The following is an 18,703-nucleotide window of genomic DNA, read 5'->3' as shown; positions in this document are numbered from 1 at the left end:
GACGCTAGACTTAGGACTTTTCTTTCGTAGGTATGTAATAGGATACTCATATGATGTAATCTCTTCTTCTCATGTACTCATCATATTGGAATTCTTAATCAGGGTGTTATCTACATAAATGTAATTAACATAATTTTTATGCATATTTAAGAATTATGGAAGTATGGACTCACATTATCTGTATTACTTTACTTTGTCATATTAAATTAAGCTAAAAATAAACTTGTCTCTGCTGACACGGCACTAGACTGTCGGTTTTCCCATCATCATGCCTCTGCACAGCCCCTGTGCACCAGGAGGAGTTGCGCAGCCACGCTGAGCTTCCAAGCCACTCCGACCGCCATGCCGTGCAACCACGCCGCACTCCTCCGGATCTAGCCATGGGGCAACGGATCCGGTCAATGGCTCACCGTGACGAACTGCACTGCTCGCGGCAACGAGCGCTCACCGTCTAGAGAAGATATCCCTACCGCCGCCTTCCTCGCGGCTGGTGGACTTCCGGCGAGCCTCTCTGGCAGCGGCAAGGGTTGGGATGGAGCCGAAAGGTGACCCGCCGGCAGTATGCTGCGAGGAGCCATCCGTGTCGCCTTGGAGTACAATTTTAGAATAAAAGTAAAATATGTATTGTAGACTCTGAACTGGAATGAGAGAGAACAAAAATGAATGCTTCAAAAGTGAGCAAGCGGATGGCTGCCTCATTTAATCTTTCATCCTGCCCATTACCATGTTTACACGGGATTATATCCATCTCTTAACGCTTACTCGCTCTGTTCTGAGATACAAGGCACTCTTAGTCAAATTTTTCTAGGTTTGACCATGTTTATATAGGTAACATTAATATGTAACATGTCATATAAGTAAAATATCAAAATATATTTCATAATTAATCTAATGATGCTTATTGGATGTTATAAATATTGATTTTATTTTCATAAATATGGTCAAACTTAAAAAGGTTTGACTTTGAAAACACTCAGTATGCCTTATATCTTAGGACAATGGGAGTAAGCTCAAAATTGCTATAAAGGAAGCAAAAAACTTGGGATGTGTGTTTGATTGAATGAAACAATCTCATGCACCAAAAATATGAACAAATTGCACATAGAAGAAGGCAAGACATCAATAGAGAACAACGTCAAGAATATGATTTCTTAAGAGTAAATTTCACTAGTGGTCCTTTAAGCTTATCCCAAGTTTTTATTATAGTCCTGGTATTCTCAGAATGCACATGACGGTCCTTAAACTTGTCCCAAACTCTCAAATTTGTTTTATGAAGAAAGCTTATTTGGGCCAAGTGTACGAGATCTCAATGTTAGTGTCACTGTATCATTGGAAAATAATATTTAACTTTTCTAAGTTGCATGTGCATTATTACTGAATGATACTAATCCCACATGAACACTATGAATTACGAAATAAAATATGGGGATCCAGAAAAGCCAAAGGGCAACAAAACCAGACAGAAAATAAAGGAGGCAATGAAAATAATGGTTTGCTTGAAACCACAACATTTGATCCAATCATTTCTGACTGGTGGGATGGCACTGTATTTTGATAGCATCGGGATCACGTTGACATCTGGATCCAAAGATTTATTTGGCACAACATTTTTGAATCACTTGGATTTAGGTATTTGTAGCTCCAATTTTTTTTTCTGAAACTTGAATTGCAGGTACATTATGAGCATTTAGATGAATCATTTTATCCATAGTTTAGACTAAATATAGATATTTAAACTTTATTTTAGTCTTCAAATTACATATCCAATCTGGATATTTTAGTGTTCAAATTACATATCCAATCTAGTTCTAGCAGCTGGAGTTGTGACAAACAAGACCTTACGGGGCTAGATCTGGATTTTGAAAGTATAAGGATGTAGATGATACCCGAAACCAAGTTTAAAAAGTTAGAGCTGCAATTTAAGAGTACAATTTGAATGATATAGGTGAACAAGATCCACCCGTGTACCCTACTCTGAAGAAAAAAAGAAGGTACTCCCTCCCGTCAGTTTTATTTGACATTGGATGTTGACCTACATTTAGTCCTACCTGCTTATTTGAAACGTCAACTAAAACTGACCGGAGGAAGCGATAGAGTGTATAGTACTAATAATTAAAAAAGAGAACCATAGAATTTTTTGTTTTTTTACTCTAAAGTAAGAAAATCACAATCAATTAGTCAATTACGCTACCTAGTCTTGCGTACATAGTAGAGAAACGACCTTCGGTCCTTAACAAAAATCTCAAAATTAATTGGAGTCGGGACTAAAAATAGTCCGGGTTTGTGTTATAGACCGTGACTAAAAAGTCTCCACGGGTTACTTTAAAAGGAAAGTATATCTAACTCTATCATATTTGCTGTGTACGTGAAATGGTAAGGAAGGATCGTGCGAGTACCAAGACTATAGCCCTTTTCACGGTTATTAGGCTAATCCCAATGGAGAGTTTCATTTTGATGTTTCCGAGATAGCCACATAAGCAACATGAAAATAAAATTGTGTTTGATACTAGCTCTACAATGCAAAATTTCATGGTGTAGTTTCATATGCACTACATGCAAGACATAAACTGTGTTGGTAACTGTGCATACATGGTTTCATCTAGATGAAACCCCTGTTACCTCTCTCCTTATTAACTCACTGCGACATCATAAAAATGCTGACATGGCATCCTAATTGATGTGCATGAAACCTCTATAAAACCTGCACTGGGATTAGTCTTATGCCCACGCAAAACACATGCCCACGCAAAACACGCTGAAGGACTCAGCTTGAAAAATGACAAAAACCATCCAGCCCCCGGATTACGAAGCCGGGTGGGAGCGGCGCATTATTTGACGACATTTGCGGCGGTCTTGGTTACTTTTTGCAGTCGATGTATGCGCATTGCTGGCGGAGGACTTGCCGACTTGGCCTGGCCGGGACGACGAGGCGAGGAGCTAGCAGCCTTTGCTTCCTTGCCCGTCAAGGACGTCTGCGGGAGCTGATTCAGCACACGAAACACGTGGTGGAACCGGCCTGCTGCTGACCGTACTGCAGGCTATTACCAACCGCACGTGCTAATAATCTCCAGAAGGACGGACCACGGATTTCAAAGGCTAAGGACACACCACGTACGCAGTGATCACTTTTCATCACGACAACGAGTCAAGTACGTACATACGACGGCGACGTCTCTACGTACGCACGTACGGTGGAATAAATTGGTTAAGCAAAGAAGCCACAGTACTTCTTCGGAAGATAACTGGATGACGTCCACCTTTGAATGAACATGATGGTCAACACCGACATCGGTAGACAATAACAGGAGTAATACTTGATTATGGTATCCATGACGTGAGAAAACATGTCATCGGGAAGAAATTCGGTATTTGGGGATTCGTGATTCGTGCGTACTAATAACCGTGACTGCAATCTTATTTCCGAAGCATTTGTCGGCAGTCTGACTTGTTGGAGAGAGTATTTCACCAGTTAAGGAAGCTCTTGACTTTTGACCTAATCATGTGTATTACAATTGAAATGCAAGGCATTCTAGAGATTTTATGATATCTTAGCAGGAGTATCAAAAGATGCATGTACCCATGAGTTAATAGTAGTTGCAGATACCACCCTTAATCATCTAAAGGTGCCTACAATACTTTATATTTGAGGATAAATTTCGAAACATTGGATGCCTTGTATTATTGGGAGTACTGTACAACAGAAGAAAAGGAAACAAATAATCTCTTTTTTATTCTCTATTAAAAGAATGCTAGCTTGGCTGAGATAGAAGGACAATACCAAGCTATGAAAGAGTTTGATTGTTCAATAAACATGGACTTGTTTTTTTTTTCTTTTTTTTCCAAATTCAAAAAAAAAATTATAACAACGTATCCAACCTCACATCTGAGTATCCGACCTCCTTTTATTTCCTCAACCCCCACTACATGGAAAGTAAGGCCCAAGTGTTCTTTCGGTCAATGAACTTTACCTGCACAAAACTACATAGTCAGCAATTTTTGAATAAGATAAACTGCATCTGGAATTTTCAAGAACATTTGGATGTCTAGGAATACAACAGAAATTTAAAATTTTTTGTATAGATTTCAATCCTTAAATATGTTATTCTGACTTTTTTTTTAAGAAAAATACCTTTTCGATTAAAAAGTCATCTTTTAACTAACAATGTTCGGACTTTCAACTTACCCTTTGCTTGGCAACACTTATTTTATAGTTTGTCATAACAATTCATAAGGTAAATAAATGACAAACTTACCCTTAAATAGTACTAGTATTTTTCAAAAGTGTGCATGTGTGGGTAGTAGAAGTTAGGTAGTTGAAGTTATAGAGCAATAAATATTAACACCTACCAGATTTAATGGCACTCCTCCCAAGGATAATAAAAATCTCTGATTAGTGTTATATCTTCTTTTATAAAGCATCAAGGTTCAAACTTTTCAATGTTTGACAAAAAAATATAGCTTAAATTATATATCACTTAGTACTATTGGATTTGCATCTAAAAGTATTTAGATATACTATCGATTATAATGATATATTTTTTAGGAAGAATATGAATGGGATATTAAAAGTTAAAGTGTAACATAGAGAGGAATGAAATCGGACTTCAAATTCTGAAATGGCAACACAATTACTGCCTCGACACCTTTCTAGGATGAACACAAGCAAACACACTAGAAGTTTCTAAATCTCGGCCCCAATCGGGCGTTGACATACACACATGCCTCCCACTAGCAATTAACTAAGGCCGACTGTTTTGATTTTGAATAACTATATCGCTGGTCAACCCTCTAGCTAACACAGAAATCAAACACAGAGCTCTGACCATTCCAAGGTCAAACCCATATCTGGTCAACCCTCCCCTATAAATACATCTCCACACGACACCCCCTCCCCAAGCCACCATTCAGCGCCTTTTACAATCTCTGCGCCTCCGCAGCTTCTAGAAGCTTCTATCAAGGCTCCCCATCCCTCTCCCTCGCCATGGGCAACGGCCTTTCCCCGTGCCTGTGCCCCGGGTCCGCCGCCCGCGGCGAGGCGGCGCGGCTGGTGTTCTGGGGCGGGTCGGCGAGGATGGCCGACGAGCGTGGGCCCGGCATCACCGCCGGGGACGTCGCGGCGGAGCTCCCCGACCAGCACCTCGTCTGCGCCGCGGACTCCTTCTTCATCGGCCTGCCGGTCCCGGCGCTGCCGCCGGGGGAGCGGCTCGTGGCCGGGCGGACCTACTTCGTGCTCCCCGCGGCGCGCTTCTCCTGCCGCCAGGCGCTCACCGCCGCGACGCTCGCAAAGCTCTCGCCGTCCCCCGCCGCGAAGGTGCCCCTTGCCGGGGGCGCGGCGTCCCCGTTCGAGTACGTCACGGGCGCCGACGGCGCGCCGCTCATCAAGATCGTGCCCGAGTTCATCGAGAAGGTGATCACGTCGTGCGGCGGCGGCAAGTGCGGCGCGGCGGCGAAGCAACTGTGCAGCACGCCGGAGCTGAAGAAGCACTACATGCAGCTCGTGGGGGCGCGGGCGGAGCGGCCGTGGTCGCCGGGGCTGGAGACGATATCGGAGGCCGAGAAGAGGAGGAGGATGCCGTCGCCGGTGAGGCTGATCGAGCTGGCGAAGGCTTCTTCAAGATAGCGGCACATGCAAATGGATGGATTGCAAGATAGATGGGGATAGAATTTAACCTGATTGTTGCCTCTTCATACAAGAGGGGGAGGATGCAATGTTCATAGCTAGATTTGGTTTAGTTTTAGTTCATTAATTTTCTCTCCGGCCAACAGATGATGAGTGGATCGGATGCAAATGAATGAATGGACAAAAATTGCATTTCATTTGCAGCTAAGCCAAACGAATTTTGCTTAGAAAACGAATTTTGTATCTAAAACTAAGAGATGAGTTTCCACTTGACATTCGGCATTGCAGATACTGATAGCCAACAGAGTAGATTTGGAGTAAACCAACAAACTTGCGATTTGGAGCAACACAACAAAACTGCACCGACCCTCATTTAAACTGAGATTTGCTGCAAATAGTCCTCAATTTGTTGCGGTAGATTTTCTTTTAAGAAAAACATTGCTTCCGATTTGGTGCGGTATGCCTTTCAATTTGTTGCAGTAACCTTTTCGATTTGTTGTGCGTTAGGTCTTGTGATTTGCTACCGTAGGCCTTTCAATTGGTCTGCATAAGTCTTCCGGCTTGTTGTATTGTGTTTTCTAGTAGTTTAATTTGTATTTAGCCGCAAAAAAAAATATGCATTTGTTTTTACTTTCAAAGCTTTTGTGCCAATTTTTCTTGGACATCCTCGTATTAATAGTTGGATCCACGGTTCCATGTCGCATTGATTGGAGTGATTTTTTTAATTTTTTCTTGACACCTGAATGGCTTGTGGAACGAGTTGATTTGTTTTTCCTTTTTTGGCTGAGCACGAATATTACCATGGATTTTCCGATGATGCACGATACTCCAACTCTGATGAGTACAAGGGCACGCTCAGTTTTGGGTGGAAACCTGATTGCTTTTTTCTACGGAAATGGGAAATTTTGTGTACAGTTTCTGCCATTGGGATTCCCGGGGTTCAAGTTGCTTGCTGATACTATCGCTTTAGTGATGCTATCTTTTTTGACAGCTTTTTCGATGCTATCTAATTTGCAAAAGTCTTGTATAAGCGCTTGATTCCCGTCCAAATGTTGGCATACAAAATTAGTTGCCTAAGTTTTGGGTAGCTTTGACTAACATGAGATGGAGTAGCTGAATGTATGGATGCTAGTTAGTTGCAAAGTTGAGAAATTTTAACAAACCAAACAGATTCGAATTATGTATAAGTGATAAGTGATAAGCGGTGCCATGGGTTGACCTTGACCTTTGCTCATCATCAAAGTTGAAAAGCTACGTCAACCGTAATCTAATCTCCAAATCAACTCAATCCATCCTGCAGTACTGCTCCTCTAATCTGTGGCAGTAATCAGTCTCCAAGGTAGGTAAGTATTACACCGTGTCACTCACAAACTCCACAGATAAAGATCTTGGACGATCCGTGGCCACGCCTTTCACGATGAATCTTATTGCGGCGACCACGATGGATCGCCGTCGGGCTTGACCGGGAGTGCGCGGCCGGCGGGAACTGCCCCGGACGAGCTGAAAGCCACTTTATTACGTGGAAAATTATTAACCTGATGGATCGATAAAGCTCCGCGCAATCATATATTGACCTAATCTTGAACTGATTCACGCATCTGCGCGCGCAGAACAATTTGTGGTGGGCAATAAAGAGTGTCTTTGATGAATCACTCTCACAAGAAAGAAGAGTTCTCAAGAGAACGAATCAACAGTAACTCCGTTGGCATACGGGTGTGGCTGTGCACGCAATCGCAGCTGCCATGCATTGGTAGCAGCCTTGCCCCCTTTCGTTAGAGAGAAGAATTATTCTCGGTAATGCTAAGAGTAAGACGTCCGACGCACCAATCAAATTTCGGATGCTACGTGGATGCGCCTCGCTCGCGAGATGTCACCCGCCAACACCTCCTTTAGACAAATAATATCCCCGTCCATGCTAACCACTTGCATGCTTTTCTGCTGGACCCATTCCCATCTCTTATCGGATCAAACATTTTTATAGCTGCAGACAGTCATTCGGCTGTCTATATTATGCTATTTTTTAATTGATGCAAAGTGCTTGTGTGGCTGCAGCAGCTGCTGTTTGATGGTTGTCTCCTCTCCTGTACCACTTGTTCATCTCTCTCTAGGCTGCGCTGCCGCGTGGCACACACGGGCGCCCGTGAGGTTAGCACAGGAGCGTGCAGCATGGCCAACAGGTGCGGCGGCGGCTGCCGCGGGGCGCGGTGACGCGCACAAGCAGACGGTGTGGTAGCGAGGCCGGCGGTCGTGGCAGCCAACATCCGCGGGCACAGGACGCAGCGGGGGACGGAGGTCGGCGGCCTACAGGCGCGGGGCGCGCATGGTGGCGGCGGCGGCCAGCAGGCGCGACGGACCGGTGGCAGCGGCCGACGGCTACTCATACTTCGTGCTCCATCTTGAGCACACTGATTTTTGCAACAATTTCCAATGTCGTAGCAAGTGTGTTGGCGTTCTGCAACAGGTAATTATAATGTTGCAACAACTTTTTCAATATATACAGCATGAGAATTTTTGTTGGGAATTTCTTTTATTTTTCCATGTTGCAACATATTTATTTCTATGTTTCAGCTTGAGATTTGAAATGTTGCAACAAATGCGCCATGCAACGAGTGATTTGGTCGAGAGTTTCCCCATCAGCTAATGTTGCAATGTTGGCTTTCTAATGTTTCATCTATTGATTTTTTGTGTTTCAGTGTTTTGTTTTCAGTGTTTCACTTGACCAGGTCTACCATGATTTGCACCAAAAATATTGCATGAAACAAATACTGATGCTGGAGGACAGAGCTATTAGAGATTCTTAGAGCCACCACTACTTACTGCACAGGAATAGATAGAACTATTTTTTCATATATCTTTGAATATTGCAAACGTGAATTTTCAATGTTGCAAGCGGTTTGTTTTAGTGTTGCAACGAAACGTCCGATGGGGAGTTTCCCGTCGGACGTCCGGGCACTAGCAGCCTCTGATTCAGTATAAAATTTACAATTGATCCCTAGAGTCCATGACGGATGCAGCCTATGAGTTTAGGATGGGCTCCCTCTTCTCTCTTTTCTTTCCTCCCTTCTCTTCTTCCTTCTTCCTTAAAAAATCATGAAGAGGTTAAGGAGGGGCTCCATTGTCTGAGCGGTGGTAGGGGAGGGCTTCAGCCCCGCCCGCCCCACCACTTGATCCGTCCATACCTAGAGTTACACTAGGTGAATCTATATCACTAGAGAATGTTGAAGAGGCTAATTTGTTGAGTCTGGTTTGAGGTTGTTAGCTTGAGTTTGCAAAGTTTCAAATTATTTATCATAAGTCAAACGCTTCTATCTGCTTTGACCGTCAATTTTAAAAAAAACATTTGAAATATATATATGGTGAAAGTATTTCTTGTGATGGATCTAAGAACATAAATCTTATTATGCTAAATTATAGATTTTTTTAAAAATGGATGGTTAAAGATAGAAATGTTGGGCCCGCAAGACTCACTTCTATTCTTTTGGTTCCGTGGAAGAAACACATGTTGGGCCAGGTAAATAAATAGGCTGAAAGTGAGATTGGGCTGCAGGAGTTTCCCTGTACGGCTGTACCCAGTGGCATATTTCCCTGTACTAATCACTGACACGTGGGCCTGCTTGCCTAGAAAGCTCATCCGTGCCAAGGTACTAGGGCCCAACAAAAGGCGGTTTGCGGGGGTAGGAGTTTTTTTTTTTTTTGCAGAGTCCACCTCTGTTCGTTATGGTGCCTTATCGTACTTTTGCAACATGATTTTTTTTGTTGCGTCACAATGTTCTTGTCCTGAAGCGCACATAATTGTTAAGCCAATAGCCAAAATAGAACTGAAAAACAGTTGACTGCTGACCACAAATTGAATGGCATGTCTATGATTGTCGGCTTGGGATGAAAACGTATCAAATATGAACATATATTTATGGATATGAGTACATATATTTTTTCAGATATGAATAGTAACAAGATACATTGAATATTAATATTCATCCTATTCACATATTAAATATCCAACTTTGAGATTCCAGATTTGGATGTGGTACAGATATTGAACACCCGGATTCAGATATGAACTATCTATTTTGAGCACTAGACCCCTTCGGTCGGGCGAACGAATACTTACCACTTTCATTCCTTATCACCAATCTGCCAAAAAAAAAACTCACCAAACAGGTAAACAATTGTTCTTCATTTCTGTAGCCGTCAGAATCACGAGTGACAAAGCAAAAGTAAGAATCATCCTTCTTCCCCGCAGCAAGGATCTAACCTTTTGCAGGCATAGCTCTATATTTTTCATTTTGAACCAGCAAAAATATCAGTTTAATAGCGGTAACATTCACAATCAGCAAACACCTAGAAAGGGGGAGCCTCTTTATAAGATTACGAGAATTGAAAAGCATCTAATACCATCTAAACTAACTCACCTTAGACATGCCATGCCATCTAAGCTAACTCACTTTAGACATGCCAAGCGTAGCAGGTAGCATTGGAATTTGCAAGAGATCTTTTGTGGAGAAGGACAATACAGGGAGGGGATCTTTCTCCAGCCAATGTTGCTCCATTTTTTGAATCCATTTGAGATCTAGTGAAATCATATATGCTGACCAAAATACTTCTTCTCTAAAGCGGATATATCCTTATTTCTATTACGGCGTCAGGGAGTGTTTGTGTTGGAGTATAAGTGAATTGCCCACCGATTAAATAAAATAATTGTAGCCCACTCCAATTTCCACATGCGGTCTGAGGGAGCCTGCACGTGAGGGGGAGTGTTGGAGTATAAGTGAATTGGCTAACTTTTCCTATCAGCTTAAGCTTTTGGGTTGAACTGGTTGGTACATGCAACTTAACATGGTATCAGAGCTAGAGATCTCGAGTTCGAATCCTAGTGGGCGCGATTAAATAAAATAATTGCAGCCTACTCCAATTTCTACATGCGGCCTGAGGGAGCCTGCACGTAAGGGGGAGTGTTGGGTAAAAGTAAATTGCCCATCTTTTCCTATCAGCTTAAGCTTTTGGGTTGAATTGGTTGGTGCATACAACTCAATAGTTTGGATCCATGGACTAATTTTTGGTTCGGGTCACATCGGATGTTTGGATACCAATTAGAAGGACTAAATGTTAACTAATTATAAAACTAATAGCATAAGCCGTGGCTAATTCGCGAGATGAATCTATTAAGTCTAATTAATCCATAATTAGCACATATTTACCGTAGCATCACATGGTCAAATCATGTCTAATTAGGATTAATAAATTCATCTCGCGAATTAACCTTCATTTATAAAATTGGTTTTGTAATTAACCTATATTTAATACTTCTAATTAGTATCTAAATCTTCGATGTGATAGGAACTAAACTTTAGTCTTAGAACCAAACACCCCCTAAGAGCACGTACAATGGGCCGTTGCGAGCCGGTAGTTTTACAAAAGGTCCTCGTTCGAGCCAAGCGATGGGCGCGCCATCGTCTCGCGAGACAATGGTGCGGGCTCGTGCTCCAACACCCGGCGACGACCTCTATGCCCCGTTGTACAATCCATCAGCGCACCTCTGGATCAAGCATGAAAATTAGCCTGCGCTGCTCTAACCGATCCTCCTCCGGCTCCCCTTCCTCCGCGTGGGATGCCGACCGGAGGTGAGGCCGGATAACTGGGCTGCCGCCGCGCCACACCTCCTCCGATTCCCCTTCCTCCGCACGGGATGCCGACCGGAGGCGAGGCCGGATACCTGGGCCGCCGCCGCGCCACGCCTCTTGCTGCGGGAGCTGAGACTCAAAGGAGGAGGACGACTAGTAGGCGGCGGTGGTCGCTGCTGGCGGCAGTGCGGCGGCGGCCATGATTTGGAGGAAGGGAGGTGGCATGGATGGCGTGGCTAGGAGGTGGGTGCTGCTGCTCTACATCGGGAGCTTCTGCCTCGGCCTGCTCTTCACGAACAGGTAACCAATCAATCAATCCGGTGTCCGATGGGATGTTCATATTCGAGTACATTGGTGGCTCCTTCTGTATAGTCCCAAGTATTCATAGGATGGATGTGGGTGAGATCCGTGGTCTTCTAGTGAGCTCGCTTCTACATTTTGGGGGGGAGCAGATGTAGGTTGACTTGACTGAACGTCTGAACCAAACTAGTTACCTCCACTCGTGAGCAGGGCTTTGTTTCCTTGAATTCATCGAGAGTATTGATAAATGTCTGAATTGGGGGTGCTCCTCGTGGCTTCAAGCATTCATACTTTGTGAGCGTCGTTATGTTGGCTTCCAGCATTCACCGGATGTCAGTGTTTTAGACCGGCAACCCACCTAGGGGGTACCCTAGGTGGTCTTTTGTGCGGTAAGGATTGTCGAGAATCAAGGAATCAATGGTGACACAGGGAACACGATTTAGACAGGTTCGAGCCGCTAGATCATGTAATACCCTACGTCCTGTGTGTTGGTTTGTATTGATCTTGGATAAACTAGAGTTGTTCTGGTTGAGGGGGGTCCTTGCCAGCCCTTATATGCACGGGAGGGCAGGGTTATAAGTCTGAGTCCTAGTCGAGTACTACTATAGAGTTCTACTCGGTGTGGCCCGAGTGGTTTTCCATACACATACTTGACCAGTCCGAGTGGGATACGCCTATCCCTTGTCCTGATCATACCCGAGTACGTCCCTTAGTGGGCCGTCCAAGGTCTACTTCGTGGGCCTAGGATGCATGCCCGACACCGGATGACTTGGACTCACTTGGTCATAATAGTTCTTTGTCACTTAGATACCTTTTGCCTCAAGCTGATCATATCAATCAGCCTGATTTCACTCTGGTTGTAACATGTGAATTCTTCTATAAGTTTTTTCTTAAATTGATTTCACCAAAGGTATGCGCTACTTGATTGTGATTTTTCTCTCTCCAGGATGTGAACATTGCTTGAAGCAAGTGAGGTAGCTATACCAAACGAAAGAAGAGGGAAAGAGTATGAGCTTATGGCTGGAGACTGTAGTATAAAAAAGTAATTGTTTCATGGAAGTTTCAACGAAATTGTTTCTAATTGCAGTATACAAAAAGTAATTTTTTCTCTCTCTTTGATTTGATTCAGGGAAGCTTCAACGAAATTGTTTCTAATTGCAATTGAACTGGCTTCTTGCAGGACTTTAGGTAACGTTAGGTGTGAACCTATGCTTGAGGTGTGAAATCTGTAACGTTAGGTGTGAACCTGTGCTTGAGGTGTGAACCTGTACTTATTGTGACATATTCCAGTATAAATACATGGCCATGCTACTGTGCATAGATGCTTCTTTTCTCCACATTCCTGTCAATGTCGACTGAATCCACTGATCAAGATCTGGAACCTGAAGCCCTGTCTGGTGAAGCCTTGCAACTTGAGCCCTGTCTGGTGATGAAGCACCTGATGAAGCCATCGAAGAAGAAGATGAGGGTCTGTCCGCTGAACATGAAGATTTTGATCCAACGGAGGTATACAAGCTTGAAGATTTCATTGCTGAGAACACAAGATTAGAAAAATTTCGGAGGAAAATCAGTGACAAGATTAAGGCTAAGTTTCAAGGGGAATCATCTGAACCACCTCACCGTCCTTGTCGCCAAAGTGGGCCGAGAAGTTACATACCACGTAATCGAGAAGCTGGTCACGATGATCTTTTTGCAAATTATTTCTCTGCAAATCCTATCTACACCGACGAAATGTTTCGTAGCAGATTTCGGATGTCGAAACCTTTATTCCTCGGAATTGTGTCAGAGCTCAGTAATTGGGATCCTTTTTTTCACCCGAAGAGTGGATGCAATTGAAAGAGATAGACACTCACCCCTTCAAAAATGTATTGCAGCTATTCGAATGCTAGCATATGGCTCACCGGCTGACCAACTTGATGAGGTATTGAAGATTGCAGCGAGCATATCTTTACTGTGCTTAGGAAAATTTGCCCAAGGAGTGATAGAGTGCTTTGGTGCGGAGTACATGTGTCCTCCGAGAAGTGATGATCTAGAAAAAATTCTACAAGATAATAATTCCCGTGGTTGACTATATTTGGCAACTCAAGAACAATTTGGTTGAGTATATTTGGCAGCGTTATGGCCGCAAGGAAAACTAGACCTAGATGAGTAATCTATTGAGTCTTTATGACTAATATATTGAGTCTTTATTATATTATCATATTATGTATTGCAAAGATCAATTATTATAAATATATATTATATTAATGCTTCCCTATCAAATTCATGTATCCGTAATATGAGGCAGCATGCATTGCATTGAATGAACATGCAACAAAATGACATACATAGATCATATTTATACCTAATCATCTTGATTTGAATGAATTAAATAACTTGCAGACAACTTAAAAGTTAAATTATTGTACAAGCTGTAAGTTTCACCTTTACGTGACTTGCAGACAGTAGCCGTCTAAGGGCCTGTTTGGTTTCAATTGCTTATTATAAGCAACTTAAAGTTGCTTATTGTAGTTGCTTATTTTTAGCTCTAGGTGTTTGGTTTGGGTTGATTATCTGCATTAAATGAGACTGCTATTGACATATTTGCCCCTGCCATCCCATTTCCCTCTACCCCTAATAATTACCCAGCTCCTGGTCCCTGGCGCCAGGAGCTTCCTGGCCCTTAGCGCCAGAAGAAGTTGGCGCCAGAAGCTTCCTGGCCCTTGGGGCCAGAAGAATTTTTGCGCCAATTCCAGGACTGGGAGCCAGCATCCTGTTTTTGTTCGGGCTTTCTTTTGGCTGCCACGGTGCTGGGAGCCAAATTTATTATTGAAATCAAATGTTGTTCAACATTGTACAAATAACATAGTTACAAAGCAATAAAGCTAAGATCTACTGAAGAGTCCATCGGCAATCCAATCCCTAAATTGGTTCATGTTCTGATCTTCGTCCCCGTGTTGACTAGTATCCGCATTGTTTTGTGACGACGATGCGTCCGAAGGTGCCACATAGCATTCATCATGATCCGCCCTCTCAAAGTCCACATCAGCAAGTGCACTCTCTCTAATGAAGTTATGAATTGCCATGCAAGTGATAATTATGTTGCTTTGCTTTGCCATTGGATATGCCGGTAAATCACGCAAAATACGCCATTTGTTTTTCAAAACTCCAAAAGACCTCTCAATCACATTCTTTAGTGATGAATGGGCATAATTGAAAAGCTCTTTTTTACCTCTTAGGAGTGGTCCTTGTCGAAACTCTGGGATATGATATTTCGTACCCTTGTATGGTGCCAGGTAACCCGGTCTGTTTGGGGACCCAGAGTCCACCAGATAAAATTTCCCTGCACAATAATTTATTTTCGTGTTATATTGAACCAATGGATAGCTATTGTGACAAGTATTGGGACATAGAATAGGGAAGCACCTTCAGGAGGATGAGGAAACTTGTCGCCGTACTTGATCAATGCATCTTTGAAGACTCTCATGTCATGCACCGATCCAGGCCATCCGACGACAACAAAAGTAAATCTCATGTCGAAATTGCATATTGCTAATACATTCTGGCTGGTGTACCCATGTCGTCCCGTATGTTGGACAACCTTGTCCACTGGCACAACAACAGGCACATGTGGTCCATCTATTGCTCCAATGCAATTGTCAAAGTAGGGGGAGAACCGTGGTGATTGCAGTCTATGATGCACAATACTAAATGTTGGGTCCACTGGTCTAATGATATCACCTGCTAGCTTGCAAAGACTACGCAATACTTTCTCAAACTTTCTACTGCATGTTTCAATTGACCTAACAAAACGATCCTCAGCTTGCCTCATGCTTTGAGGGGCACCACAAATCCACACAAACATAGCTAAAGACTCTACTGATGTCATCCTCCTTGTTGACTTTAACCCATATGATTGGACTAGGATATTGTGTAGCCTATCAAACATATCCCTACTCATCCTGAACATGTTGTAGCAAGATGTCCTATTTCCTAGTGTAGTAACAACCCATTCATAACCAGTTTGGTTAGCAACCCTATATTTAGCTTTGTCTAGGTATGTGGTGTAATAATACATACCGAAAGCTGCACAAATAGTAGCAAGTTGCCTCCTCTTCCTGTTGGTGTTTTAGACCGGCAACCGGCCTAGGGGTACCCTAGGTGGTCTTTTATGCGGTAAGGGTCGTCGAGAATCAAGGAATCAAATGGTGACGCAAGGAACACGATTTAGACAGGTTCGGATTACAAGGAGGAGTCCTAGTCGGATTACTCGGGACTAGTCCTAGTCGGATTACAGGGGAATCCTAGTAGGAGTCTGACTTCTTCCTTCCTTGCGGGTACTAGGGATGTATCCCCGACACTTCCTCTTCCTTCTTCTCAGCAACTCTTCATCGGAATCAGACGACGATGAAGAGTGAAAAGTAGGAATTTGTAGAAACAAAATAAAATTGATCAGACTCCATGAACACTAATCACAAAAAACTAAAATGGCTCACAAATACAACACATGACACATAAATCTTATCATAAATGTAATAGATGGCACACAAATGGGATGACAACTGTAACAGATGGCACACATAATAAGGGTTCACAAAATATAATGTCTCACACATAACAAGGGTTCACAAAACAATATAGTTCAAATAGTTCACAAATTATTTTCGGTTCCCCTCAAGCAACAACTTTCACTAGTGGCCAGTAGCTTCACTTGTTTCTGATGCACTTCATTTTCAGCCATGTCAACCTTGATTCATTTGTGTTAATCTTGAAAAAAATAGTTCGGTTGTATCTTGTTGCAAACAACTTAGTGGCCATGAAAAATTCTTCTGTACCATCTAAAGCTCCACATCTCTTGCCATATTGATGCATTGATCTATCTCATAATCTTCCCTTTCCTGAATTTTCCATCTTTCTTGCATCTCCATCTCCTTTTCCTTCCTCCTGTATTCCATCTCCATCTCCCTCTGCTTCAGCTTTAACTCCATCTTCACTCTTATTGAGTTTGAGTCTTCAGAGCTGTCAGCTTTCACTGTGTGGAGAAGGCCCTTGAATATGTTTAGAAATTAATTTTTCCCCTTCTTTGGCGGACTAGATGCTGTATCTTTTGTGCTACAACTCCTCTTGCGACTGCTATTAGGCTTGCATAGACATCAGTTCCATGTTTCTCAAACATAACATCACATTCTGGTAAATCAGTCCCATCTTACTCAAGGTCAATAGCTTCTTCTGGTACATCTCCAGCAACGGTCGACGAACTTCCATCCACAACCACCTTCTGGTACATCTCTTGTAAGTCATCAATATAGTGTGGCATATATCTTGAAAATATCATGCACTCTGAACTCTGTAATACAAAATGAAACAACAATTAAGACCTTTCACAAACATATAACCTTATACTGAAATTTCTTTAGGAAACCAGAATACCTTAATGTTTGTTTTCCACCACTCCTCGTCAGCTAGAATGGCACCATTTGCTTTTCTACCTAATCCTGACTGTGACATTGCAAACTTATGGAATTCATAAAGTTTCTTGCATGTTGTCCATCTATTTCTGAATTGTTTGGGGGCATGGTTCAGGTTTATCCTTTCTTTGAATTTTCGTGCAATTTCTTTATAACCCCTAGAATTCATCTTCCCACCTGGGCAATTTCCTAACCTCATTTGCTCAACAGATAGTTCACAAAAAATACTAGTGTTTTCTGCGCTCCAATTTGCCTTGTCATACTTGTGATAACACATAACATGGGAAGAAAAATATAGCTCAAATTGTTCTTATGTAACACACATGACCTTAAATGAGGTAGCTAAGATAACAATGCTTACAGAAGGAAAGGAGTCAACATCTTCTTCATCCATCTCTTCTTCATCCACCGTGTTCATGAACGATGGAAAGTTTGTTGCACCTGAATTAGATGTGCCACGTCTGCAGCCACTGAATTGAGATAACCTTTCCCTTACTGGTGGACGGAGGGGAGGAATTGCTCCTACAGTTTTCAAAATTAGTCCAAACAGTAACCACACACTTAAATAGATAGTTTCCAAATCACTAGGAAATAACTATATTGCACAACATAATTGGACACACTGAATTGTGATTGTTTCTAAATGGAGTGAAATAACTAAATGAAACAGACAAAAAACTAAATCAGAAATAACTAAATCAGAAATGTACATTACAATTGCACACAATCAGAATTGATAGTTTGTAGCTCAGTCAAATAAGTAATTGAGTCAAATAAATAACTAAATCAGAAATGTACATTAAAAAAACTAAATCAGAAATAACTAAACTGATTAATTGCTTCTGAGGACTTGTTTGAACTTCTAATTGAGTCAAATAAGTAATTGAGTGACACAACTAAATCACAATTATTTGTAAATTCTCGACAAATACCTAATATGTTTGAAGGCTCCCAACATTAGAATTGCACAACACATGGCATCTACAACATTTGTACAAACAACTAACAGTTTGCTAGCAGTAGCATTGGAACATGTCTAAATTGTTCTAATTCTCCCAACAGTAGCATTGGACAACACATGTACAACATATCTACAAGTCATACATGTACAAATGAACCATACCATAATCATGATGAAGGAAAGAATGTGAACCTACGGGCGGCGAATGTGAAGCGCTGACACTCCTTCCACGGGCACGGCCACAACCTCGTGTAGCACTCCTTCCCCGGCCAATTGGAACACCACTTGCGCTTTGACGGGGAGGTTGAAACGAGCCTAGTCTCCCGCCTTCGGCACGACCTCTTCCACGATCGAGTAATGCTGAGTACTCATCGATGTAGGGGAATTCTTCTTGCTGCGAGTTGAGATCGAGATTCTCCATCCCAACCCTCCCCGCAAAAACACTAGGAGCTGCCCGTGGTTGCTCAGGCCATTAGGACAGGAGCTCCAACTCATCGGGATCGGGGACGCCATGGGGTTGAGGGAAGGATGGACCTGCCGAGGATGAGGCCCCTTGCGAAAAAAAATCACGGTAACCGTCCATGATTTCAGGGATGGCGCAGGGTCGGAGGGAGTGGAAACGACCGAAGAAAAGATGGCGCAGGGGCGCCGATGGAGGGATGGCGCAAGGGCGGCGCCACCGGGGGAGAGAACGAGAAGAGAGAAAGGGGGATCTGGGGGGAAAAGAGTGCTGGACCGGGGGAAAGAAAAAGGG

General features: G+C 42.8%; 1 protein-coding gene across 1 annotated transcript; it reads left to right on the top strand.

Annotated features, from left to right (window-relative positions):
- The first annotated feature begins 4,909 nt into the window (after window positions 1-4,909).
- Window positions 4,910-5,817, top strand: LOC101768101. The gene has a single exon (XM_004962177.4). The coding sequence runs from the start codon at window positions 4,982-4,984 to the stop codon at window positions 5,618-5,620; it is 639 nt and encodes a 212-aa protein (XP_004962234.1). The 5' UTR covers window positions 4,910-4,981; the 3' UTR covers window positions 5,621-5,817.
- Window positions 5,818-18,703: the final 12,886 nt, after the last annotated feature.

Source organism: Setaria italica, chromosome III, assembly GCF_000263155.2.
Source record: "Setaria italica strain Yugu1 chromosome III, Setaria_italica_v2.0, whole genome shotgun sequence".
NCBI classification, from domain to species: Eukaryota; Viridiplantae; Streptophyta; class Magnoliopsida; order Poales; family Poaceae; genus Setaria; species Setaria italica.
Note: the sequence above shows the minus strand (reverse complement) of the source record. Positions and strands in the feature narration are given on the sequence as shown.

Coding starts and splice junctions, on each gene's coding strand:
- LOC101768101 (XM_004962177.4), top strand. CDS start 4,982: ATGGGCAACGGCCTTTCCCCGTGCCTGTGCCCCGGGTCCGCCGCCCGC.